The 27,343-nt window shown below is 38.9% G+C and overlaps 2 protein-coding genes across 3 annotated transcripts in view; one reads left to right on the top strand and one right to left on the bottom strand.

Annotated features, from left to right (window-relative positions):
- tesk2 (testis associated actin remodelling kinase 2) overlaps window positions 1–19,636 on the bottom strand; it is a 31,576-nt gene extending 11,940 nt beyond the window's left edge. For both annotated transcript variants that reach the window (XM_067606529.1, XM_067606530.1), the window contains exons 1-5: window positions 19,199–19,636; window positions 14,105–14,565; window positions 12,842–12,961; window positions 7,285–7,406; window positions 4,473–4,521 (exon numbers count right to left, since the gene is read on the bottom strand). In XM_067606529.1, the coding sequence (XP_067462630.1) occupies window positions 4,473–4,521; window positions 7,285–7,406; window positions 12,842–12,961; window positions 14,105–14,227 (414 nt within the window). In that variant the 5' untranslated portion in view covers window positions 14,228–14,565; window positions 19,199–19,636. The remainder of the gene's footprint in view (window positions 1–4,472; window positions 4,522–7,284; window positions 7,407–12,841; window positions 12,962–14,104; window positions 14,566–19,198) is intronic.
- Window positions 19,637–23,192: 3,556 nt separating this feature from the next.
- LOC137194552 (uncharacterized) lies at window positions 23,193–27,339 on the top strand. The gene is made up of 2 exons (XM_067606539.1): window positions 23,193–23,681; window positions 24,725–27,339. Exons 1-2 carry the CDS (start codon window positions 23,399–23,401, stop codon window positions 25,630–25,632), a joined length of 1,191 nt encoding a protein of 396 aa, XP_067462640.1. The 5' UTR covers window positions 23,193–23,398; the 3' UTR covers window positions 25,633–27,339.
- Window positions 27,340–27,343: the final 4 nt, after the last annotated feature.

The following is a 27,343-nucleotide window of genomic DNA, read 5'->3' as shown; positions in this document are numbered from 1 at the left end:
GAATGTAAAACTATCTGAATGGAGTCTTGTAGAGATAAAGCCTGATCAAGAGAATTGTGATAACAGTTAGTAAGATTGTATCGTGTCGATTCACTGAGCTGCCTTCCTTCAAAAGATTTGTTTATCTATGCATCATTTTCCAGCTGAATGCAGGTTCACATCTCTAGTCACAACATCTCTCTAGACCACTTCAATCTTAAGTGCTGAGATGATTCAGCCTCCGAGAGAAGATTAAGGTTTCACAACGTCAAAAGATACTGACTGGAATGAGTTTTGTTTTTTTTTCAACACAGGATTGCGTCTTGAGATGCAAGATGTATTAGAAGTTGAGTTTAATTTTAGTATCTCAAACAGAAAATAAACATGCACATAACAGGATTGATGCTAAATAGATTTACTTTGGATTACAGCCCAGCATAGCTAATATGGAAAACCTGCTTTGCCAACCAAGTTAAAGTCAATATGACACAGTTGGCTCAGGAAGTCAATGTAGGTAAGGCACATAATGGTTTTATATTTTTGGATCCACTGCCGAGTGACCTATACTAGCTATTTGTTACAACTACAAATATCTTTCTAACCACAAACATTATTTTAAAAAAAAACCTACTCAGTGGTATATATATACAGCAATAACCTCAATGGTAAATGGCCTGCACTTATATAACACTTTACAGCCTCAGCAGACAAAGTGTTTTACAATTGGTCTCTCTTTCACCTGTTCACACACACTCAGACATGTGGACAGGAGGACAACCTTACAATTAATGGACGACCAGCTCTGCCTAAACTAGAACGTAGATAACAAGTAATGAAGATATCAAGTGTGTTGGACTATTGCCTCACATACAGGAGGGACTGAATAGAATAAAATATATTAGAATAAACCTTGTTCCCGACAGTGGAAAATTGCCTTTGGCCCATCTGGTGGTTCGTTAAAACATCAAAACACACACACACCACATAACAACACAGTGAGTACGAATACTCCAAGTAATAAAGCTACATGAACATCATTTAACCCACAATAAATCCACATCAATTTGTTCTTAAATCCTAAATCCTCATTAACATTTCAGAGAAAATATTCTATTGTGGCTCAGAAGCTACTGGAACAGTGATTGATTAGGAATATCTTGAAATGCCAAAAAGGTCAAAAAAATACAAAAAGTTAATGATTAAATATTCTGGGGAGTTGTTGACTAAAAGTAATTTGTGTGTCAGTATGTACAAAAGTCATTAGCCTGTCCTCCAAAAGGTTGAGCTCGCTGCAGTCTTATACCCATAAACATTCTCACACACGAGCGTACCACACACACACACACACACCCCCAAAGCAAGACACCGGAGGATTACAGTATTTGTCCAGCAAATTCCTTAGTAGCCACAGAGTTCAACATCTGTTGTCTGCCTGTTTGGGGTTTTGAGGGGGGGGGGGAGAGGGCTACAGGGGAAAACTGCACCGGAGACAATTAAAACTGGGACTAATCCAACTTCCTTCCTTCATCAACTGATTTGCGAACTAGACAGCACCGTTTTATATTCTCACACTTGACAGCATATGCGGAGAACGCAAAGTGTGCCTGGTTAAAAATACAAAACAACATAATTTAGTGGAAGTGCGCACCTGCTGTGTCAACTAAAAGTAACTGAAAAGGGTAAAGTAGCATTCAGAAAATCCTCTTATTCAGGCATGGTACTTTTCCCTGGAATTTCTTTTATCCTACTTGTGGAGTTACTGATATACCACAGTAATCATTCAGCATAGCACATGTTTAGGTCATTTAAGCGCCTCGCTATGATCATGTATAATGTAGAGTGGTAAGGAAATGAGAAACATACGGCTGGTAACACAACTGGAAATTGCTCTGCTACACTATCTGTGTTTCAGGTTAAAAAACCCTGGAAAGACTGAAACAAAGGCTCCTTGTTCGCCACTGGGAGCAGCTTCAAACAGCAGTATAATCCTGCCATGGGTCATGACTTACCATTAGCCCAGATTATGATTGCAATAGCATTTCCGATAAGGTGCATTAAATTGAGATTCAGCAGCGACCGAAACAGGGCTTCGTGCTCCAGATAACTCTCTACATCTTCTAGAGTCTTCAAAGGCTCATTCTTATGTGAAAGTTAATCCGTCGGTGGTGTTGGCAACCTATGTTTTGCAGTAGTTCTATAATATATTATAATATAATTCAAAGTCTGGTGCTAGTCTGTGGTGGAATATTCCTGATGAGTCAAGTTAATAAGCTACTGCAAAATGTTTAAAGATGCCCTCCAGATATGTTTTAAGACATAAAAATACTGCTGGACAAAAGATGTCTCTTACTTCAACAAAAAAAGCCCTCCAAATTAGTTGTCATGTCATAAATCATGCTTGTAGGTACATGCCTTAAAATCAGATTAAAGGTGAGCAAAGAGAAACATCCTTCAAGTGTCCAACTCTGCACATACATCATTGTGCACAGTGAAGATCAAATATCTAACCGAAGGACACATTTGACAAAAACACATCTTTGAGTGGAGGGGTAATTAAGTTCTGTCTTCAACACGGGGAGATAACACAGGGATAAGGCTCTTTGGTTGTTCTTAATGTTAAAATCCTTCACAAAAAGTTACAGATTTAGATTAATCCATAAAGTGTTTATGGGCAGTACTTCATTAAACAGTTATATTTTGCCTATTTTTTGTGTATTTTGCTGTTCCATGTGGATTTGCGTGCCTCTGTGAGAGAGTTTCTGGAGGTAGCTCGGGGCCATGCAGTGACTTCATTCTCCATTTCCTCTGAGCACGGCCTCATAGTGGGGGTCAGGTAACAAAACAGCATGAGCCTGCAACCAGGGTCAGAGCATTCAGTTTGGTCCTGACACGACACAACAGGATCTGTTTACGCTCCAGCAGGAAAACAAGACCTACCGCAGCGCGCATGTATATTCATATCCATGTCTTACAATACGCGGATTCTTTTTGCAGCTACAGAAATAAGCATGTGTGTGCGTGTAAGTTGTGTATTTTCAGATGTGTTCCCGTACGCATTTGCATAAAGTTGGTGTTTCTCTTTGTTTGTCAAGGCTACAATAAGCACATTCACTGTGAAACGCAACAGTGTAATCAAGTACACGTGTGTGCGCCTGCAAGCATCTTTAACAGAGTGTGCTTTCTTCAAAGTGTGATGAATCGTGTGTTTTGTACTATTTCTCCATATTTGCATGTATTTGCTCATTGCATGTGCATTCAAATACACATATATATGCAGAGATGCATCTGAAATTGTTGGTTGAACTGTTAGTTAGTTTGTGCATACATCTGTACATTTCCAGCGCATCTGTCATGAATGTATTTTTATGCAGTTTATGCAGAGTACAATTAACACAGAACTGTCAGCTTGTGGCTTGGGATGTCAAACTAATACGGTGATGTTATCATCCCTGAATAAAACTTGTGCATCAAGAGGAGGGTGCAGCAAAAAATGTTTTTTTTGTTTTAGAAGGATCGTCATTTCTTCCTGTCCACCATCCATCATGTGTCAATATTTCCTTTATCCAGAAAGTGAAATGATACCCAGCGACTGGCTCTAAACTGGCTCTAGTTATATATATAGTCATTTTAAAAAAGCAACATCCTCTTTTAAATACTGTCAAAGTGCATCTGCTTCATGATGATGCATGGTCTTTTTATGCCAAAGGAAAAAAAAAATAGAGAACCAACATTTGATGCTTGTTTTGATTAAGTAAATCCACTGTAACAGGGATGCCATGTTAATTCTGCCTCAAGTTACCCTTTGCACCATTCATTTGTCTTCCAAATTAGGAGAATTAGATTGACCTACTGTACAACTATGATTAACAGACTATTGTTTCTAAATATATCAACTCCTTATCATGTATTTTCCATGACTTATAAATGATTATCACAACCAAAAAAGTTCTCTCTCCCTCTCGCAAACACAAACTCAGACACACAGATAAACAGACAAAGGTTAAATATAGGCTATGTGCTGCCTAAAAATATAAATATTGCTCACTGTAACCCTAATGGTCCTATCTTTAAGCATCTCTGGATAATTTCATTAGCTGTCTGTATCAAATTCTGCCTCCCTCTTCCTCCCTCTCTCTCTCTCTCACACACACACACACACACACACACACACACACACACACACACACACACAAGGATGCAGCTTAAGTGTTACGTGCCCTTAAGAACATTGAGTTCTTTTGGTTTTCCACAATTACAGGCTACTACTGTGGTACTATGTTGTGTTCATGGATGACGTGATGTTCACCTGAAAAATAGTAACAACAAAACACACAAACACAGGTGCTCACACTCACATGTAGGCACGATAAGTACTAGAACATAAGCATACCACCTTTTTATTATTAGAGCCACTTTGATCTCACATATCATTAGTTTGTACGGAAGTTTTAATGTGAAATGGTGTGTTTGTGTGTGTGTGTGTGTTGTCCTACCTCCGTCAAGGCGTGAAGCTGGCCCTCATGAACACACACTCCCTTAAACCTACAAGACCACAAAAGACATGCAGAGTGAAGTTGTTGTTGAATACTGGTCTCATAATGTCATGATTTCACTGTTGAGACAACAGGACTTTTGTTAGAGTTAAAAACAGTCACATCTTACTTATTTTCACCATATAAAAAAAAGTTGAGAAAAAAAACTCCTGTGCATACAGATTTTAGTTTACTCTATAGGGTCATATAAATTAAAATAAGTTGGAAATATCTTAACAGAGCACTTGGACAACCTTCTCTGTCGTGGGTAAACAGAGAAAGCAGGAAGCATAGTTAAGAAAAGATTAAGATTCCAGCAGGCAAGACCAGACAAGTGATTCCTGCGAGACTGTCTGTTAACAGGAGGATAATAACAGCTCAGACGCTTCACCTGCATTCCTTACATTTTCCCCTCTACCTTTCCTATCAATTTACACATTCTTAATAAAAAATACACGGTATCTTCCTTACTACTCTTTCATTTATGTGTGTGTGTCTCTACAACTGTGATGCCCTGGATGTAATTGTATTAAAAACCTATACCTTGCTTTTAGCTTAGTAAAAATGCATTTTAAACTTGTTTGATGGAGTTTTAAGAATCTTCTTAATACCAAGAGGTTGGAAAACGTCCTTAACCCAGAGAGGACCGTGCACTCCTTCATTTAAAAACAAACAATGAGTGTGTGCAGAGCAACATATGAACCAACTTTGTTCACGAGCAGCGCTGAAGGCCTCATAATTCCAGAGGCAATGAAAAGGTCGACTTTGTGGGTCCTTGTTGGATTTTAGCTAACAAAGACCCCCTCAGTGTTTCCTCCTTGTTAACACACAGAAAAAAAAACACACACACACACACACACACAATCCACTAGGCATGCTCAACAAAGATGGCATTGTAAAAGATACTGAGCATGTGTGCGTGTACACAAGTACACACACACGCATGCCAAGACATCTATGCATGTATGTGCATGTTCAAAACACATGACCCCGTAGCAGAATGTGAACTTGATATAAAGTTATTACTGCAAAAACAGGAACAATACTACTCTGGGACATCATAGCCGATGTAATTGAGATTGAAAGGATTTATATTCTCATTCCTATAAAGTTTTATTTTGTCTGCCGACTTTTTATTTTCCTGTCGTAAAAGGTGAGGCGAGCAGGTTTATTTGTATAGCACCTTTTAACACAGAGCCAATTCAAAGTTCTGACTCAAGGCACTATCAGCTGACTGCTTCCTACAGATCAGAGAGACCTACTGGCTTTAGATTGTATGTGGCCCGAGGCTGTTGAGTGATTTATAAACTTGCAGCAGCACTTTAAAAAAACTCCTCTATAAGTAACCTGAAGTCAGTGTAATGTGCTTAGTTCTCCTGGTTCTTGTTATAACTCTGGCAGCAGCGAATGTGCTCAAGTTGTCTGATGGTCTTTTTGGGATAAAAAGTGAGAAATGATGGACAGTTATTTTACATTCACACCCGCCCAATAACACAAATAAACAAGAGTTTATACTATTATGTATTCATGAAAAAAGCTCAATTCTTTGTTGCAGGTGATAACAGACACAATTACAATTCTATACTTGTCAGGTTTGCAGTAAATACAATAAATACACAATTTTGCATCTGTCACAGGTTTAAGTATTGGCATATTTTGGCATATTGTAGTTTGACCAAAGAGAAGATTGCAAGTGCTTTGTGTCTTGGTAATAGAGGTAGAGGATCCAGTCACCTATCTAAGCTGCATTAAGTCCCACCTCCACTGAACTGTGATTGGTCAGCTCATAAAAACAGTCAATATTAAAGAGCTGCTCTAAAATGTGTTTGCTGGTGATGATTTCTGCTAAAGTCAAAGTCCCTGCAGGAGTTTGGAGTGGAATAGAGGTGATACAAAACAGACAGAAAGTGTCTCTGAGGCACTGCAGATGAAAGGGTCAAACTTTACCCTTTTTGTCGGACCAATCATTGACCAGATTCTCTAAAAAATTAACTGGGGTGTTGATAGATTAGTCCTATTCCCTTGTGACAGAAAGGGTCCTCCTTGCTTTTCGCCTCTAGGCAGCTGCTGCAACTCTAACAAGAGCTGGCAGTTTAGAAAATCCATTGTTAATAGGCTCTGTGTTTGACACAGTTTCTAGCTAACCCCAAAGGAAACAGGTCACAACCACAGACTCATGAGCAAGCGAGAGAACCGAGGCAGAGGTGAAGGTAGAGGCAGACAGCACGAGAAAATATATCTAATTAATAACCATGTGTGTCAGGTGTTAACAGAAATGACTAATATAATGTGCAACATCATTTGTGCGGAAATAATAAGGATTTACTCTATTTGTTATTAGCTGTTACTCAGTAATCTAAACTCTTAAGCCTTAAAATAATCCTATTGTGAATTTATGAAAGTGAGCTCATTCCAAGTTATTACTGGCACCTGTCTTATAATGAACTGATACATAACAGGCCTTATGGATTAGACCTTAAAATATGTTACGGGTAGATAAATACCAATAAAAGGTTTATTGCACCAGAGCTAATCATGTTTTATAAAGAATCTGCCCTTATGTGATAATGCAATTATCAACCATTTGGAAAATAATGGTGTGTTCCTTGGTTAATTTGTTTTATAAGCTGCATTAAATCCCTTTCAAGCTGATGTCCGATGGGTAGTAGAACAAGCACAGTTTCAAAAGTGAGATGGAATTCACATATTTTACTAACCCCCCCCCCCCCCCCCCCCCCCCTTGGTTACAGTAAACAGTTATTAAGATACCAACCTGAGTATGTTTGGATGTGAAAGCCGGTTCATTAATTGGACCTCTCTCAACATGTTTGCTCTGTTGCTGCTGAGCTTGTTCATCTTCAGGGCCATAACTTGATCTGAAGCTCGGTGACACACCTGCAAAACCAATTAAACCCATTTCAACACGTTGCAGATACAGTCAAATACATCCAAACAATGTTCTTTACTGTATATAAATGATATTCTGAAGCTGCGAAACCAGGGATAGGATTTCAGAATGATGTTATAAACTATGGATTAACATATAATTTAAATAATTTTCAGATTGGGCCACTATAGGAACAGAGCTAGAAACACTGCAAAAAAATCTGGCTCATGCTACACGACAGCAGAGGAAGCAGAAAAGGGAGGTAGCACACAAAAGAGAACTGAAATGAGGTCAGTCACTGCTGACCAGCCATGACAAAGTAGATGTGTCAATCCAGAGCTGCTGTACAATCAATTTTGTATTATTGTGCATTGGGATTTTTAGTTTCCATCTCATTGTTAAATAGTGGTGGCATGACCATCCATGGTTGACTGGAGCCTATCTCAGCATGCCTTGGGTGAAAGGCAAGCCACACTGTAGACAGGACACGTCAGCAATAAGCAATAAAGTCCTTCCTGCTGATGTTAAAAACAGGACACACGGTGCTATAACAAAAGACATAGTTTGGTTTGTCAGATCTTGAAGACTAAAAATATTACTGAATTACAAGTGAGATCACGGTACTAAAAAGAGAGCGGAACAGTCTCTGAAGAGCAGGCGGCATGTTGGCGATGGGTTTCATGATTGATAAACATTGACTGGGACTGGGACTACCAAATGTGTATGAACACTGTTGCGAAAATCATAAAACACTCCTGACTAAGAACAAGCAGTACTATGTGTTCCAGTGTTCATTTAAAAAACAAAGACATTAAATTGAATTCCAAAACACTGACATTTATTTTCCAAAAATACCTCCAGTCCAAAACCTTTCCCCAGAATGTTATGTTTCATAGGGTGAAAAGGCCTCTAAAAGAGCACTTAGCACATTTAATCTCTCTTCTGAAACCTAAACAAATGGTTTTTTTATCACAGTAAATGTTCTATTTAGGACAACGACAACCACCCTGCACATCTAAACAATAGCCCCTATTTCCTCACAATCGTAGTTGAAATGATCTGAGGTTTTCACACCACAGGTTTCAGAGAATCTACAATGCACAGATATTGATTACCGAGAGCTGGAGTTCTTCTGAACACGTATGCACATCTGCAAACCACAAGGCACCACATCAGATGACTGAGCTGCTGCAGACTGATATAACAACTTTAACGTGCTACCTCGTTTCCTGACGCTGAAACACAGCGAACATATTTAGACCATGAGGAAAGTTCAGGGGGTTTGACAAGGCTAAATTGATTCTGCCGGTGTCTATACTGTAGGTAGTCAGCGACGAAGAGTCTATTCGAACATTATCAGGAGCTCCAGACAAGTAAATAAAATACAGGAAATGATTCAGATGCATCATACACACATGCAAAATTGAGATGTTCACCATTATATTTGTATAATGGCTACAGTTTTATCACATTTTTGCTACTGTACTCGTGGCACCATAAATCTACATCTTGGCCATTTTCAACTGTAGTAGATATTGTGCACAAACAGTTAATAAATGGTTTATATACACTCACCAAGCACTTTATTAGAAACATCTGTGCAATCTAATGCAGTTCAATACAACAGCTCTGCCATGAATTCAACTTTTATGAAGCTTATACAGATACAGATAAATAGATCAGATTGATAATATAGTAAAACTGTTGTAATAATATAACATATGTCCTCATAGAAGAAGTTGACAAATACTGTTCATTAATAAAAACTGTAAAATGTCCTTATAGCTTATTACAACTATATTATAATGTATAAACCATTCATTAAATGTTCATGTATTGCTTGTAAATACTAAATATGGGGACTTAAAACAAGATGTTGCTGTGATAATATATGATTCAAGACAAGATATAATACTTGGCAGAAGTGATGCAACATAATTTTGGATGGTACAAAATGGAAAATATGGTACCAAACAGACTGTCAGTCGTATTAAGTACAACAGTGGGCAGCTTTATGTCATCTTGTCACAATGGCTCTTTGAGTTTCTTCCATCATCACGGCCACGTTGCACTGGTGGCACAACGGGCGGTATCACTTACAGCAAGAATGAGAATTGACGGATGGGACAAAGACAATATGGATTACACAGGAGGTATTAGCAATGAAAGTCAATAATATATAATGCTGGTCAATGCTGTTGCTATAGTGCAATGTTGGTGTATGAAAACATCATTTAAGGAGTCTGAATTGTCGCCATTATCTACGTAAAGTAGGAAAATCATAAAGGAGTTTTGAGTCAGATTGTGGGAGTTGTCTGTGTATGCTTCTCTCTCCCTCTTATACATACGCACACAGAAAATCGCTCTGTTCAAGTTCAAAGCGAGGGGCCTGGCTATAATAGCCGACAGTCTCCACCGCAGGACAGCAGAGACAACAGATGGCCACTCCCCTGAAGGCCTCCTCCCCCACATCCATCCATCCTCCTCCGACCCCCCTATTCCTCACTCTTCACATCCCCCCATCTGCATTTATTCCCGATCCCCCTCTTTCTCCTCCTCGCTGTGGCCTCCAACAAACCGTCATCCCCAATCCTCATATTCCCCAGCAGTCAACCCCGAGCTCTTCTTACACACATCTTTCTCTTCTACCTTTTTTCTCTTCTCGTCCCCCCGCCTTTCTGCTCTATGCTATCTCCTCTCTTCAACCACTGCACGTTACTGGAAAACATAACCCCCACTTCTCCTTCTCCTCTAAACCCTTTCTCCCTTCTGTCCTCCTCCCCCTAACCCAAACTCTAGCAAACCTCTAAATCACCTTCTTCTACAGAACTCCTCTTCATCTCGTCCGCAACCCTTTTCTGCCCCCATCCCTTGTACTCCATAAACTCCAAAAACCTCCTCTCAACCCCCATCTTTCATCCCGTTCATTATTCTTGCCACCACAACTCTCCACCATCTGAAGTTTTTTTTTCCCCCTCTGGTTCCTCCTCCTCTATGCCTCAACCTCTATCACCATTAATTTCATCGTCTTTTCGTTCCTGTCTCCGTCTGTCATTCTCCTCAACTTCAACCCTTTCATCAGTCCGGTCCAATTTCCTCGTCTTCGTATCCATTTTCCTCTCTCTCTCTTTCTACCCATGGATTCCTTTCTCTCTTGTTAAAAAAAGCATTGACAGGTATTTCCCAAGAGGGTGAGGTGGTAACTACACGATGATAGGAGAGAAGTGTTGGAAGTTGGACGTTTACAGTTTGCAGATTCGCTCAATTAAAGCCCAATTTGGCTCAAAGGTCAAAAGAAATACTTAGGTAGTCCATTTTAGATTTAGACTGACAGAGAAACAAGACAATCCCAATCTAATACTTAACCTACATTGTCCAAAATAATAAAGCTGCACAAAGCTGCACCGCCTGTTGGCACCTACGTCCTATTGGACTCAAACTTAAGCTTTATGGCACTTGCTCGTGTTGTTGTCTCCTGACTAGATCCCTGCTTGTTTTGTATCAGTCTCAGATGTACGTCGCTTTGGATAAAGGCGTCTGTTAAATTAAATTGTAATTGTAATTAAACACATACCTCTAAGAAGGCCTACATTAACAAAAGTAAAGTCAGTTTAACGGTAGACGACTTACAGCCTCCATCATCACTTTCCTTTCCAAACAATAAATGGTATGTTTTATTATTGTGTACAGTATACTAAAGTGTTTTGTATCGTGTGTGTGTGTCCTATAGTGTGTTATTAAAAAGATCCATGGAGAGAAGAACTGTTGTGGGAGATGTTTTTGGACAACATACTGAAGTTCAAATGCATTTTATTAAAGAGCAGCAGCACCGAAGCAACTGTTGACCACTTTTTAACCAAAAAAAGGCATACTTGTTTCAATCACTGACACATGATTTAAATGTGGATATCATTAATTGAAATTGTTGCTGGATTTTTATTTTTGTCATGTGCCAGCTCCAGTGTTTACACAGCCCACAATGGGGTGTTTTTGAGCTGGCACATCTGGAGCACAACGGGTTAAAACAATATAAATAATAAATATAGGCTCAATTAAAATATCCCTTGATTAGCTCCAGTACAGATCTTGCAGAGCGGCTTAGGTCATCCCCAACCTCATGCATGCATCACAATCCAATATCACGGATAGCTGTCAGACACCATCAATAACACTATCATCCATCGACCCAACTCTGAGTTATAGCCTGACAGTGAGACACAATGGAAAATAAATGTCACGCCAGTTCACGAATCTAACAGGAGTTATCAATTATACATGCAACGGATGGCACATCATTGTAGGCAGATTCATGGTACCAGAACAATAGAAGCTCCTGTACACTGTACTGCAATATGACACAACAAAAATAGGAAATGAAGTTGAGCTTAATGTCATTCGAGGCCAACGTGTTAGTTAATCAGGCATCATTTCCCTTCGGTCGGAGATCATAGACAACCCTTCCCCCATACATGTCAACTTTATTCTGCGTGTGAACCCTTTACACACAATACAAAAACAAGAGATCTATCTTATATGCACACAAAAGTTCTGATTAATGCTCAGAAAAGCATGTAACTTTCTATACAGCAGTTGCATTGAACCAACTTAAAAATGAACTGCTATCAGTCTATCAAGGCCATGGCTATTTTATTTTCACACTGCTTATCTAAACCACATGGGCCGTGCCAAACCTCAACACTGTCATGGTGTCTCGATAATAACACTAAAAAGAACAGATCAAAGAAATTTAATTTCCCCGCTGATGGATGTTTGATAAAGAAGCGTTCATTTTTCAAAGCCAAACTCATAATCCTAAGTGTGCTTGTGTGACTCCCATCCACATGCCTGGAGAAGGGGGAGGGGATGAAGTAACAGGGTTAACAAGCTCGTATTTAAGTGATGTCTTTGAAGTGATTGTGGTTTAACTTGACCTCAAAATGTCAGGGGAAGAGTAGCAAGCGAAGATCAAGATGCCGTCTTTGACCCAGTCTTTGACCCACCATGCTCACCAACTTGATGAGATCGAATCAAATGAAAAGTGACTGAGTTTCGTCGTTTCATTATTTATGAATGGCGTTTACTTTTCAAGGCCATACTTTTCAAGTTCCCTTTCATTTCTATGATATTCAAATTCCTAACCACTGTACAGAAGGCACAGTATACCAGAATGACTTTTGTCACGCATCAGGGAAAATAAATTCTGTGGTCATGTGTGTGTGTGTGTGTGTGATTTGATAAACATCTAATCTATTATAAAGCACGTTAGATGGATGGAAGGGAGGACGCCTGAGGAGAAAATGAGAGGTCACAGGAATAAAACAAGGGGATGGAAATGGGCAGAAAATGAAGTCAAGTAGGGTAGCAAAAAAAAAACCCAGAAAAGATAGGAGATAAAGCTGATGAGGGTGCATAAGAAAAGAAATAACAACTGATCTCTACCCACCTTGTAGACATCAGAGAAAAATCCAGAGCCAATCCACTCACAGGTGAAGTCATCAAGGCGTGTAAGACAAGAGAAGGCACTGATGAGGGCTCTGTAGGATGATGGCCACACCCTGCCCACCTGGAGAAGACAGGAGCAGACTGGTATCAACAGGTCACGATGCAGTATTTACCTGATGGGAATGCTATAGGACCGTCGCTATAACTTGCTTATCTTGCGAGGCAGCTGGATTTGCAAGATCATGACATCAAAAGATCACGCGAGAATCCATCTCGTCAGGCTTTGAGTTATGCGCTTGTGTCCGAACCACCGGTGGTTCAGACCAATCAGCGTCCTATGAGGATTCTCACGTGATCTCGTAAATCCAGCTGCCTCACAAGGTAAGACGGTGATAGACAGATGGTTCACCCAATCACCTGCCGAGTATTTTTTTTTTAAAGTTCCTGCCCTTTTACAAACAGTTGCCAAGGACGACTTCTCAGATGGTTCTGTGTAACAAACCCTTTGGTACGTCAGGTTAATAACTTGCTTGTTTGTGCAGGAAAACTCAAGACATACTGATCAAACAGGCAATTCAGATATTTGAGATAATGGTGTCTATAAGCAGAACAAGGACTAAAAGACTAGAAACTACACCTAAAGACTTTATTTAGAGTACGATTAGAGTTGTGTCACAAGGCAACCACAAACTCCTCAACCCCCAAAATCCAGCAAGGACACTTATGCTTGTGTGTTTATACCAAAACAGAATTTCAGATAAATCAATCAACAGTATTTGCATTTATTGAACAATTACTGTTTTATGGAGATGCTTATTTATCCTGTAATTTGCAAAGAAAGCCAAAATCACAGATGGAAAAAGAATTTAGGTGAAAAGATTGATGGATGGACATGAATAATATTCCCAACCATCTCTAATCTTAACTTAATTTTGTTGTTTTCCGGTATTTCTTATGCACTTGTCTACCTCCAGTTGTTTCTTACTTTAATTTAAAAAACAAATACATTTTTTTTAAAAACAACCTTCCTTCTAGCGCTCTTTCTCATTATACTTCTACTTGGTCAGCTACTTGAGAATTTGTACCACGGCTCTTTTAAATTACTGTCCTCTAATGTTTGGTTGTCCTGCCTCACTTGTAAATCGCGTTGGATAAAATCTGCCAGATGTAAATGTCAATGCAAAAGAACCCTGTGTAATGTACCATATACACTGACTACACTTGTGAAATGCATCTAACTGATAAGTAAAAAACAAAGACTGACCTGTGAAGGCGGGTTCATGCCCATATCGCAGACCCCAACCCCTACAATACCATCTCTGTCCTCATTGAGACGGTCAGGTCGTCTAGGGAACCCAGCGATGGAGTTGCGTTTGTTCCGGTCCATGGTGATGTGAAAGACGGTGATACCAGTGAGGGTAATATGGGCCTTTTTCTGTAATGTACCCACATGACAAGAGCACTAGATTGTTTTAATGGTGCCGAGGGATCCACCGCAGCACAGAATTTGCTCAGTTTGTGTCCTGGGAGAAAATATGTCACGCACATAGACTTCGGTTTAAAATTTTTGTTTAGGGCAGCCCCCGATGACAAACACTGGCTGGATACAAGACGTTTTCCTGTAGTCCTGTTCCTCCTCACTGCTCGTAACTGGGGAGTCCACCAGGATGGAAAGGGGGGGGGGATTTCACATGTTTAACTGATGTATAGTAAGCCCTCGGAGACCTGGAGAAAGTAAAGAGAAAAAAATAAATATAGGGGCATTTCAGTGACTACCAAGGACACACACAATACCATTTATTTGTGAATCCTACTGTCCCAAAGGATGGAGGGGAAGCATAACACAATATGATCACAGGAACCCTTTCCAGAAAAAAACAAAAGCTGACATGCTATTCTGTCTTTCTTGAAAGATTTGGCTGTTCAATAGCAGCTGTAGCTGTAAACTGGGGTTTTGCCTTGTGATGGATGAGACAAGCCACTATTGCTCAACAGGCCCAAATGTAATGGCTGTAATAAGGACCAATTGTCCAATTATGGGAGATTAGCCAAGGAATAGCTCAGGTCCTGAACCTTTCTGCCATCCAAAACAAAATCAGCTTGGTACAAAGGGGACAGGGAAGGAAGTCTGGGCTGAAGGTCTTTTTTACACTCATAAACAATGTAGCTTTCAAATTTTCAAGAACTTTCAAGAATACTTTATGCCAGACAGAGATTTCTTTTGTTGATAAAACATGTTGAATCTAGTTATAAATCTTTCCTCCGAGTACTTTAAAAGAAAAGTGGAGTAAAACTATATTGAAAAACACATTCCTTCTAACTGAGACGGGAACAAAAAAACTCCCCTTCAGTTATTTTTCCCTTTGAAGGCATTTGTGAAAAGCTTATGTTTTTACTTGAGACTGAAGACTGAGGCCCAGATTTACTAAGAAAAAAAAACTGTTGTGCAAAGTTGTGCTGTGGTTTTTTTACAGCACAACTTTGCAATCTGCACATATTCAGCACCTGGTTTACTAAGATAGCAGCTCATTATGGAGTCAGCTCCTGGACTGCACACCCTGCACACAACTCACCCCTCGGACGATGCGAGGGAAGGAGGGCTATGAGATCACCAAGCCCAGAAAAGACATAGTAACATAGTGATCTTGATTACAGAACATTTACTTTGACTGTGGTTCAACTCCACCTACTGACAAAAAAAACTGTCCATCAAAATGTTACTCTTTAGCATCTATATAATTATAAATACATTAGGAGGCACAAAATATTGGAGACAGCGAGGAGGTGGAGTGAAGATAACTCAGAGTGGACATTTACCTTTCTTAACATAAGAAAGACAAGTGTAGTTGTAGCCTGTAGTGATTGAACAGTTCGTTAAGCAAGTGTGATGAACACACACACAATTTATGTTACAGTAATCAGACATAACGCTCATTAATAATGGCCTTGTTGCTTAATTTTTCTTTCTAATAATCCATTTTTAGTGACATACAAGTCTAAATGTAATGCACGATTCTTTTCTCTACAACAACCTTCCTTGTAGCTCTTGGAAATCCCATCTGTGTTCATGCCTCAGTCTTAGACGCAGAGAATTTCACACACAAAACTGACCATCACAAATTGCGTGACCTCAGTTAATCCAGAGGAATACATAATCAAACTGTGTTAAAATATCTTTAATTATCTGCGCAATCCTCTTTTAATGATCATGCAAAAAGGACAGAGATGGACACTGCAAACACATCTGGGTCACCTGTTTGATAAATACTGCACATGTTTTGGGGCAGAATGCGTCAGAAGCCTTAATAAATCTGAAACTAGACATCTTATACATAATTGTTGAATACAATAATGGATGAAGCAGCCTTCCATTGAGAGGAGTGAGCCTAAACAAAATAATGCTCTTAAGATCCTGATGTCCAGCTGGTCACAAACTACTTCTCAAATGAATTTCCAGATAATGATATCATGATGTATACAGCAATAACAATGTAAAAATGTAAAAAAAAAAATATGTGATAGAAAATGTTATCTTTATTGCTCAGCCTTACTCCACATTTAATTTGAGTTTTGCCATCTCCAACGGAGTAAATCAATGCGACGCCTGCACTCTCCTTGTTGTAGACAGAAGATTCTACACACACAGCAACAGTGGTTACCAACAGAGGCAACCACGTCAAACAAAATGATTTACAGTGGTCCAGTTTGGTTGCTTGGGGAAACTAAGCAACCATTATTGTTGATCTCTGCTTGGGGGTTATTCTATGATGACAGTTTTTTAGCCCACAGATATCCAAATAAATCCAACAGCAGCACCATCTTAGTGTCTCACGAGTTCAAAGCCATTTTTAAGGGGAAAATGCTATTCATTATCTAGTTCCAGACTTTTAATTGTAAGGATTTTCAGAAGGAGAAGGAGTTATACATCATTGTACATTGAATATGTTTGAAGTTGGGATTGTTGGTTGGACAAAACAAGACATCTGAAGACAAGTGCTGGGCTTTAGGAGATTGCGATGGGCATTTTCACTTAAATTGCAGCCCGATTTTGATGCACTTCAGTTGTTTTAAGAGAAGGCTGACACAGAGTTGCACAAACAAACTTACTGTGTAACATGAAAATACGGATGTCATGATAAAAAGAACAAAGATTAAAGTTTCCTTTCTGGGTGAACTATTCCTTTAAGTACTTTAAGTCCCACAATGAGCTCATATATAATCATAAAATAAAGTCACAGAGTTTACGCTATCGTATATCAAGGATGCAAAGTCTAACATGAAGTACTTTGATCTGTCATCACAAACAGATTTAATATATTGCAGCCATATTTGCCAGGTGTAATCAGAATTTTACAATGTATGTGTACATAAAGCATAATGCAAACAGTTCAGTCAAACAATATAAAAAGTAACAAAGATGGAGATTTCAAATTAATATACAGAAGAGGCCTTTATTAACCCACAGAAGAAACACAGAAGTCAATTTTAGACCCAGATGAGGTCTAAAATCCTAAAATAAGCATTGAGATGACACGGCCAGATTCTGCCGTGGTCCATTAGCATTACATCACAGACACTGGACTCTTAGAGAGTTACTGTAGACCTACTGGACTACTTCTGATGTCATTCTCTGTCCTGGCCACATCCTTAAAAGGCTTTTCATCCACCTCTTTCTCTTTTCTCTCCAATGACACCTCATTTTCTGCCTTGTTGAAACGATACCACAGAGAGAAAAAAAAAAAAAAAAAAAGAAAAGTCTCTGTGCCAAGAAAAATGCAAGCCACAAGTACCAGACCTAAGCTTTCCTATCCTATTTCAGTAGCTTTCCCATCCAAGAGCAAGAACAGACACACACTTTTAATCAATGTCGTTCTATCTTGGTAGACGAGAATAGGTCAGCGAGTAAAATATAAAACTCACCCTTGACTCAAAACAGCTAGCAGCAACAGAGAAGAGCTTCTGTATCCACACACCCACATCAGTGGTCAAGGCAGCGAATACTGACTAAACACAGACTTCCCACACTTACTAGCATTTCAGTCATGCAAATTATATTCTAAAAAAAAAAAGTTGGTCCTGTGTCATTCTGCAGTTCAGCGTGGGTGAGTGAAATCAGCCTACGTTCAGGTTATACTTCCAGGCTTAAAGTGTAGGCTGAGAGAGAGAATTGTACTCCCACGTCTACTGCCAACATGATAAGCAGACATCAGCAGCATCATTTCTGATCAGCATACAGCCCAATTACAGTGAAAACAACCCTAACCAAACCTATGGAAACCTTCCATGAGCTATGCTGCTACAAATCTTCTTGATGCAAGTGATTAGAAGAAGAAAACAGGCAAGCCACCAGTGTTCATTACTATATTTGTTTCCAAACTATACCCTGTTGCCTTCAAATCCTACGACCATGCATTTAAAACACCACAGTAAAAGGAGACTATGGACAGAAAAGGGTGGAATTTTAAAAGGCGGCCTTTTTTTTTTTTTTTTTGGTCTGTAAAATGTGGCCAGTTGGTACTCCAAAACAGATGGGACATCTCCAAAGCAGCCTCAAGCCAAATGTTTTAACAGTAGTTTGGGGGCCTGAAAACTATCCAGCTGTGTCCCAGTGGATTAGAGACTAATAGAAAATGTCAGCGATAAATCACAAGTTAAGTGATGTTATAATGGTGGGTGACAGAGAGCGTTAGTGTGTCTGTGTGTGAGGAACAAGAAGTATTAAATGGGCGTGTGAATATGTGTGAGAGGTAATCATTTGCTCGTGGACTGTGTACATGTGCAACTCAAAAGAAGGGAAAAAACAAGCACTAATCTTACAGGCCTGGACATACTACAATTTCACAACTAAATCTACTGACTTAAACCTGCTTACTGTTATTAAAATCTTCTCAAAACACATGTCTGCATTTGAGCAATTTACTGTCCTTTCTACCTCCTTTTTACCCCCACTAAAAAAACAAGCTTTGTCAAGTATTTGAGCAAGGTCACATTCAACAAGTCAATAGCAGCCTCTTATATCTGACCACAATCTATTGGTAAACTGCCATGATATTTGAGCCGTTGCATACCTGTCATTCTTCAAGGGTTTAAAGTAATGAATAAGTCCATGGGGCAGCCTCCGTGGAAAAAAACTGCCCATTATCTGGATACCATAGACAGCTAATGACTCAATGCTGCCAAAAGAGCTTTGTATAAGTCATACTAAGTAGAGGTAGTTAGATAAATAATTAGTAGCTCGAAAAACATGTCAAATGTGTTAGTAACGTGTTAGTAAACGCCAGACAGAAAATGTAAACAAACCAAAGCAGCAAGAGTCAGTATTAGCTTTCACTCCTTATTTCAACTTAAGCTGACTTACCTGTTTTTATTTCATGAAGATGTTTGCAAGACCAGTTCAAGCTGGAGTCCATGCCTTTCAAGGAGAAACATTTATCGAAAACGGCGAGCTAAGCCCCGACACAGTAAAGTTGGTAACGCAGCTAGCTCCGAGACTAGCCGACTGGCTAGTTTGTCAACAAAACTCGAGCTGAGAGCGGAGCTAACAGACATTAGCCTGAGATCCACCAACACACACACACACACACACAAAACAAGAAGTTTTTTCGCCGCGACGTTTTAGTATGTCCACATTCCCCAGAGCTGAATTCACGAAACAAAGTCGAAGTCTGTCTCTGTAATCCTTGTTCCCGCAAACGAGCAAAAAACCCGACGTTTTCTACTTCAACTGTCCGGGATAATATTTCAGACGACTGTTGCTGTTTGACAGCTCCGTCGTCTCTCCGCTCTCACCAGAGTAACTCCTACTGGCTCCGCCCACATTTGATTGACAGTTAATTTAACCAATCAATGGCCAGAAATGTGTGCGCGCATGTGTTTAACTACAAACTGTCAATACAGTTAATACAAGCTAAATTAACTGAATAAAACAAGAAAAAAATCTTTTCTTCCACTATAACAAGTTACAGACCTTTTGGCAAGAACTTTAAGTTTCATTGATTAGCCTTTTACTTTTACTTTATATTGATGTAATTGCATTTTTTTCCTACACAAAGAAAGAACAGTTCCTTTCAGTATATTGTCAATTTTTATATTTTGATGGCTAAATTTAATATCAACAAATGCATTTTTTTCTAAATCTCCAGCTACTTTGCTGCCTTTCCTGCAGATATTAAAAGTCTCCTGCATTATTTTTTAGGCCATAAAAGTGCCTTACTACTATCTACTATCTAAACATGTAATCTTTATTTATTTACTTATTTATTGTCTTCAGTTTTCTTATTTCTTTTGCGTTTCTTAGTTAGTTAGTTTAGTTTTTTAAATATATGATTCTATTCCTGTGCCTTTTATGTTGTTCTACGTCCTGTGTGGTTTTGTCGGACTGTTTGTTTTGTTTTATTTGAAGTTTATTTGCATTGCATATAAAGTTGAAAGTGATTTACATGCTGAGGAGGGGGGTAATGCATACACCAACAAAAAAAGGAAAATAAAGAGAGCAGACAACTTAAAACAGCAGACAGAAATAAATGCATGGAAAAGTAAACATAAAATCCAATAAACCAGTGTATAAGGATGTAGAATTGAATAATAAAGTCTTTCAAATACTGAATTTTATCTTTTGTGGGTTTAATTTTAACATTCTGTAACTCATAAAGGTTAAAATTAATTTAAAAAATAACTTGCCTGTTTATAAACTCCTTCTGCAAAGTAGTCTGTTTGAGTAATAAATGCAACCACAGCCACCGCCACATTTGTCGGACTCCAACTTTATTGCATCTTACCAAAGCTCTTTCAAGTGTGCAACAAACTGGGAACAGGAGATGACAAAGAAAACTTGAGGTCTTTTTGTTTATTTATGTTTTATTGGCCCATTATTTTTTCCATGGGGAGATTACTTTAACAGATGGAGACCACTTAAGAGTATTGCAGTTGGAAATACAATGATCCTGTGATTTATTTCATTCATTAATATGTTTTACAGACTTAAGATGCTTTTTTTGTGGTTATATTCACAGTCAGATACACAATGTCTGTAAATGCAAATTGGTAAATTAGCTAAATACTTTTTATACTGACAAACTACAGCACTGTAGACAAAATAGGTCTAATTTTTAGGAGTTTTCCTAGAAGGCAGGTTTATGTGCTGTCATGGAAATAGAGCCTCATCTAGTGGACAAAACAAGAAAGCACTGCTACATACAGTACATCACACTCAAACAGCAGGAAACTGCCACGCAAGGGTGCTCTTGGTTTCCTTTAAATATAAATTTGGTGCATGTACAGGCGGTTTTTTAAAATGTGTCCATGAAGGATTCAATCATCGATAGAGACACAATGTCGTTCTGTGTGTCCTGGTGTCAGAGAAACAAACAGGATCAGACTATTAAGCATCACATGACAATTATCAACACTGCTGGGTGAGGTCGAGTCACATTTGTTTCCACTTATTTTATCTCCTCCATATTATGGAAGCCTATTTCCACAACTTATTAAAACAAAGTCCACCATTCATAAGCATTTGTGTAAATTATTATGTCAAAGTCATGATCATTTCTCACAGAATAAGATTTATTTATGAGACTTTTTTACCAATGGACTTTCTTTGTTATGGCTTTATAGGCCTGCTTACTTGCCAGACAGAGTTTTTGCAATTTAAAGTCTATTTAAGAAAGGAACACATCTAATGATACCTGGTGGAAAGCCTGGACTACCAACTGGGCTCTCAGACCCCAAGAGGCTCCAAAAGCCCCAAATTCACAGTTTGCCATTAGGTTTTTGGAATTTCAAATTTGTATTTAGTCTTATAAATTTGCATTGCAATGCTGTGCTTGTCTCTACCAGTCCAGGGGCTGCAGATGGAAAGTGCCTATTAAAATGTGGTGTGTGCATGCTGCACGTAGGGTGAGTGGTGGGTGGGTAGTGGGTTCAATAGGGGGGCCCGACAGTTGGTGGAATCACAGGGGGAAAACTAGCTGATGAGGGCCCCTGTCACACCCCAGTTTCTTGAATTTGTAATGATAACTTAATTATGTACATATTTATATAGTAAAATGCACCATGTAAGCACAATATGAGATGATATTAAGCCCTAAAACTAGATCTTAACTCGATGGGACTTCTAGATTGGGTAATAACCAGTGGTGGAAGACGTATTCAGATCCTTTACTTAAGTAAAAGTACCAATACAGCAATGTAAAAATACTCTATTACAAGTAAAAGTCCTGCATGAAAAATCCTACTTCAGTAAAAGTACATAAGTATTATCAGCATGATGTAGTTAAAGTATTGCAGTAAAAGTAGTGGTTTGGTTCCTCTGACTGATATATTATTATATATGACATCATTAGGTTATTAATAGTGAAGCATCAGTGTTAGAGCAGGATGTTACTGTTGTAGCTGCTGGAGGTGGAGCTAGTTTCAACTACTTTATATACAGTTAGCTAGTTTAGTCCAGTGGTTCCCAAACTAGGGGTTGGGCCCCTCCAAAGGGTCAGCAGATAAATCTGAGGGATCGTGAGATGATTAATGGGAGAGAAAGGAAGAAAAAACAAAGTTCTGATACACAAATCTGTTTTCAGTTTTGGGACTTTTTCTCTAATCTTTGATTTTTGGTGAAATATTAGATAATTTGAACATTTATTGAAATGAAACCATGTGAGAAGTTTAGAGGGAAAAATCACTATTTGGTGGAGCTGTTAACAACTCATAGACATCTGAAATGTGACCCCGACTACACACTGCTTTTTGTAAGACGTCAAAAGCCAAAAAGGTTGGAAACCACTGGTTTCATCTTTAACAATGTATTGTATTTTAAAATCTTGTTATATTATCCATTGTGTGAAATCTTCACCTGAAAAGTAACTAAAGCTGTCAGATAAATGTAGTGGAGTAGAAAGTACAATATTTCCCTCTGAAATGTAGTAGAGTGGAAGTATAAAGTAGCATCACATGGAAATACTCAAGTAAAAGTACAACTACCTCAAAACTGTACTTAAGTAGGCTACAGTGCTTGAGTAAATATACTTAATTACTTTCCACCACTGGTAATAATAACACAAGTGTTAAATAATAACACTTGTGGAATAATGGGCAATAAATTATGTTTGCCATAAATTAAATTACCACAAAGTAATTATAACTGCCAAACCCTGAACCTGGAGTCTCTGAGGCCCCCTGAGGGTCTGGGACCCCCGGGGAGTTGCTGGGAAATCCAATCTGCTTCATCAGCAAATTTTGAGGAAAAGTTTGAGGATAACTTACTTATATATATATTTTAAAAAGCCATTTATTAAGGTTATTCAGGTTAAGTGCTGTTGGTTGTGTTCGTGTTTAACTGATACATTTTGTCCCAACATCAGCGCCGTATATCTTCCGTCACGTGGTCACCAGCGTTTCCTGTTACTATTGTATTACACTTCCATGTTTTCGTCTCAAACAGCTACTGTAATGTAAACTACAACGGAGAGATCTCAACTCTTGTGTGATCGGCCCCACATATAAAGTCAGTTTCAAGTCTGCCACGTCGCTAGAGCCGGCAGAGGTGCTGATCCGGGGGACAAACATGGCCAACTGTGTGGCTTTCCAGACCAAGTTAACCTCGATCATGGAGATGCTAGCTAAAGCCGCCGTGTTAGAAATCAGTAAACTGTGGGAGGACGGCTTCGCTCTCGTACAGGCCGAGCTCCGCCGGAGGGAGAGCGAAATTGAAGCTCTGAATAGAAAGTTGATGTTGTTGGAAAACGAGCAGCTGACGGGCCTGACTCAGGTTCAGACTTCAAACCTGTCCTCACCGTCTTCCTCCAGGAGAGAGCAGCAGAACAGGCTGCTGCCGCCCACCGGTGATGGTAAGGATAACCGCTGATTAGTCAATAAATAATAATCAATAATGAGGTTTATTCTAGAGCTGAAACAATTACTAGACCAATCCATTATAAAGCTACAACCAGTGGTAGAAAATAACTACATTTACTCGAGTACTGTAGTCTACTTAAGTACAAGTTTGAGGTAATTATACTTCACATGAGTATTACAAACAAGGCAATTTGGAAAAAAATCACTGTTTTCAGAATTTTTATAGACCGAATGATTAGTCGATTAATTGGGAAATAATCAACATATTAATAAATGATGAAAATAATCGTTAGTTGCAGATCTAGTTCATTTACAAAAAAAAATAATGATTTTGAGACTCCATTAGTCGTTTAATTCATTTATTAAGCAATAATGTCAAACATATTCTGGTTCCATCTTCCCAAATGTGAGGATTTGTTACATATTGTAGACCGCTAGACCAGGGCTGCAACTAACAATCATTTTCATTTTTGATCAATCTGACAATTTTCTCCCAATTAATCGATTATTTGTTAAGTCGATCAGATGTCAGAAAATAGTGAAAATGTCCATCACAATTTCAAATTGCTTGTACTCTCCGACCAACAGTCAAAAAGCAAAATTCATTCATTATACTATCATATATGACAAAGAAAAGCAAAAGATCCTCACATCTGAGAGGTTTAAATCAGAGGATGTTTGGCATTTTTGATTGAAAAAAAATTGCAGATCAATTTTCTGTCGATCAGTTAATTGACTAATTTAATTTTCAGCAGTACACTAATGTAATTCACCAGGACACGACTATAAATGTACCATAAAGAACTTCCAAAATCCTTGTCTGCTTTGGGTATTATTGACCTTTTAACTTCAACTGTGTAATAGAAGTAATAGTAATAGAAGTAATTTAATGTTGATACAGTTATTCTATTCGTCTGTTAATCTGCCTTTGTAAATTACAGTTGTCACTACCAGAATTGCTGGTGCTTCAATCAGAACGTGTTTTTTTTAAAGGTTTAATAAAGGCTAAAAAGATGAACCTGCTCTGTCATTTCAGGACCCGTTATAGATTCAGTCCAGACATTATCGTCTGAGCAGAGCCTCAGAGAGAAGACGGACACGTCAGCGAGTCACAGAACGTCTCCACCCGCTCAGTCAGAGGAGAAACAGAGTGAGCAGCTCAAGTCCGACTACTGTGAAAGCGACAGCAGAGACGACGAGGATTTAATAGTCAAGCTAGAGGACGAGGACGACGTTCAGATCGTGGAGCAGATAATGGACTGTGAACACAGCGTTACTGACGGAGCCGGTCAACACGACATGGAGCTGAACCACCAACCCGCCGAAGCTGCGGAGGAACAAGAGAGCCAGCAGTGGTCGTCTGTTTCAGTGGGAGACAGCGACACCGCCGACGACTCAGACTGCTTTTTTGAACCGAAGCAGTTGTCGCAAAACCTGGACTCAGAAATCCTGCTCATTCAAAACGCTTTGGACATTCTAGATAATTCAACGGAGACGGCGTACTCTGACAGGTTCATGAGGGATAACGGTCAAGGTGCGTCAAGTAAACCGAGGGCTCCTGTGACTTTCAGCCAAGCTCAGCCAAGTCAACCTATAGAAGCAATAAATCACCCAGAGAGAGGGGTATCCATCAGATTCCTCTCAGAAAAACAACCACAAACTAAAAACATGTCCGCTTTCAACCCGGACAACAGATTCTTTCTCTTAAACGACCCGGAGTTGCATAAAACTATAGCAAGTCGTCGCATAAAGGAGAAGTGGTTCATTTGCCCGTTCTGCGGCAAAAGCTTCGATCGCGTCAGCCATCTGGAGATTCACCAGCGGATTCACACGGGAGAGAAACCGTACACGTGCGATACGTGCGGCAAGAGTTTTTCTCAGAGGAGTAACCTTCGCACTCACCAGCGGACTCACAAAGAGGTTTTAGCCCAAAACTCAGTTTGATTCATGAGATTTTTAAAGAAAGAGGAATGCTAGGAATAGTTCTGTGGCATTTATGTTTAGACGAATTAACAAATTACTTTTGTACTTCAGTATTACTGAAAAGTAATGTAGCAGACTGATTTTACTGTGTACTCCCGTTTTTTTTTTTTTTTTTGATAAATCATAACTTTGACATAGATTGGATTTTAAACTGTTTGTTAATCCAGTAATTTAAGAGATTTATAAAAAACGTGTAGGGATATCCAGCCTCAGCGACACAGCTGAATATTGACTTCTAAATGTTATACTCAAAATTTGTTATTTAATATTTGGCAGGTTGATGTGTTGGAGAGATCATCACTGCAGACCCTTCTGATATCCCTAAACGTTACCTATGTTACGTTATTTTCTGCACATTCATCATTCATTGTTACATTAGTCAGTCAATCCAGGTCTGCATCTAAACAGACTCAAAAAATTAATCTTCTAACCAATTTTCTTTCTCCTAAAGGAGAGATAATCAAGGAGAAATCGTTACGAAAACACAACCGCAGCACTTAGAGAAAGATACTGAATCCACGTGTGTTGTTTTCATAATACTGTTGGAACAAGTTTGGTCACAAGTACATTTTTCTAATGTAAATTGTGACTTTTTGCAAAGAACAGTCGTGTTTACTTTAGACTAAGAAAGACAGGAAAGCAAGAAAGGAAGCACTGACTCTTCTTATCTTAGCATTTGCTGTTTAGATGTTTACAGGTCTGACAGGATCCCCTGATTAGACGATACTTCTTGAACATGTGTCTTTATTCTTCATCCAGAGCCCCCTCCAAGGCATGCTGGGAGATGAAGATCTTCTTGTAGGTTATTTTAGATTAGCCTAAGATCCCCTACAGCCTGATTCACTTCCATCTCAACTGTCCAGTCTGAGTGGAGAAGCAATGTCTTAAACACTTTCTTGCACAGAGTGAGATGAGAAGATGGGAACCTCTCTTTACACTACACATGAATCTACAACCAGGAGACGGTTAGCTTAGCTTAGCTTAGTGACAGAATGGAAACAGCTAGCCTGGCTCTTTCCAAAGGTTAACAAATTCGCCTACTAGCATGTCTAAAGCTCACCAATTAACACATTATATCCTGTTAATAATAATCTAATCTTGTAAAACAACTCAACATATTAACGTTTCAGTTTTTGTAGGGATGAAACAAACAGGATATAACATGTTAATCGGTGAGCTTTAGACATGCTAGTAAAGTTTTTTTAACCTTTGTACAAAGCGAGGCTAGCTGTGTCCCCCTGTTTCCAGTGTTTATGCTAAGCTAAGCTAACTGTCTCCTAGCTGTACTGAATGGTTATATTTAACAGATAGTATTGATCTTCTCATCTAACTCTTTGCAATAAATCAAATAAGTGCATTTCCTAAAATGCAGATATATTCCCTCAATACAGAAAGTACAACCAAGTCTTTTTTTGACTTTTGTATCCACAGTGTCAATTATTTCAGTCACTACAGACCTAATGAAGATGTGAAATACAAATGAGGAAATCACTATAGTCTGATACAACAGCTGCATTACTGCAGCAGCTGTGATCAGTGTCATGATGCTCTTCGTCCTCACGTACGAGGGCAAACCAGCATGTCCCAAGTTACAACACAACAAAAACAATGACTTTGTTTTTATAATTGCATATGCTGTACTTTTATGAATAAACATTTAAACATTTACATG

This window comes from Thunnus thynnus, chromosome 12, assembly GCF_963924715.1.
Source record: "Thunnus thynnus chromosome 12, fThuThy2.1, whole genome shotgun sequence".
Taxonomy (NCBI): domain Eukaryota; kingdom Metazoa; phylum Chordata; class Actinopteri; order Scombriformes; family Scombridae; genus Thunnus; species Thunnus thynnus.
Note: the sequence above shows the minus strand (reverse complement) of the source record. Positions and strands in the feature narration are given on the sequence as shown.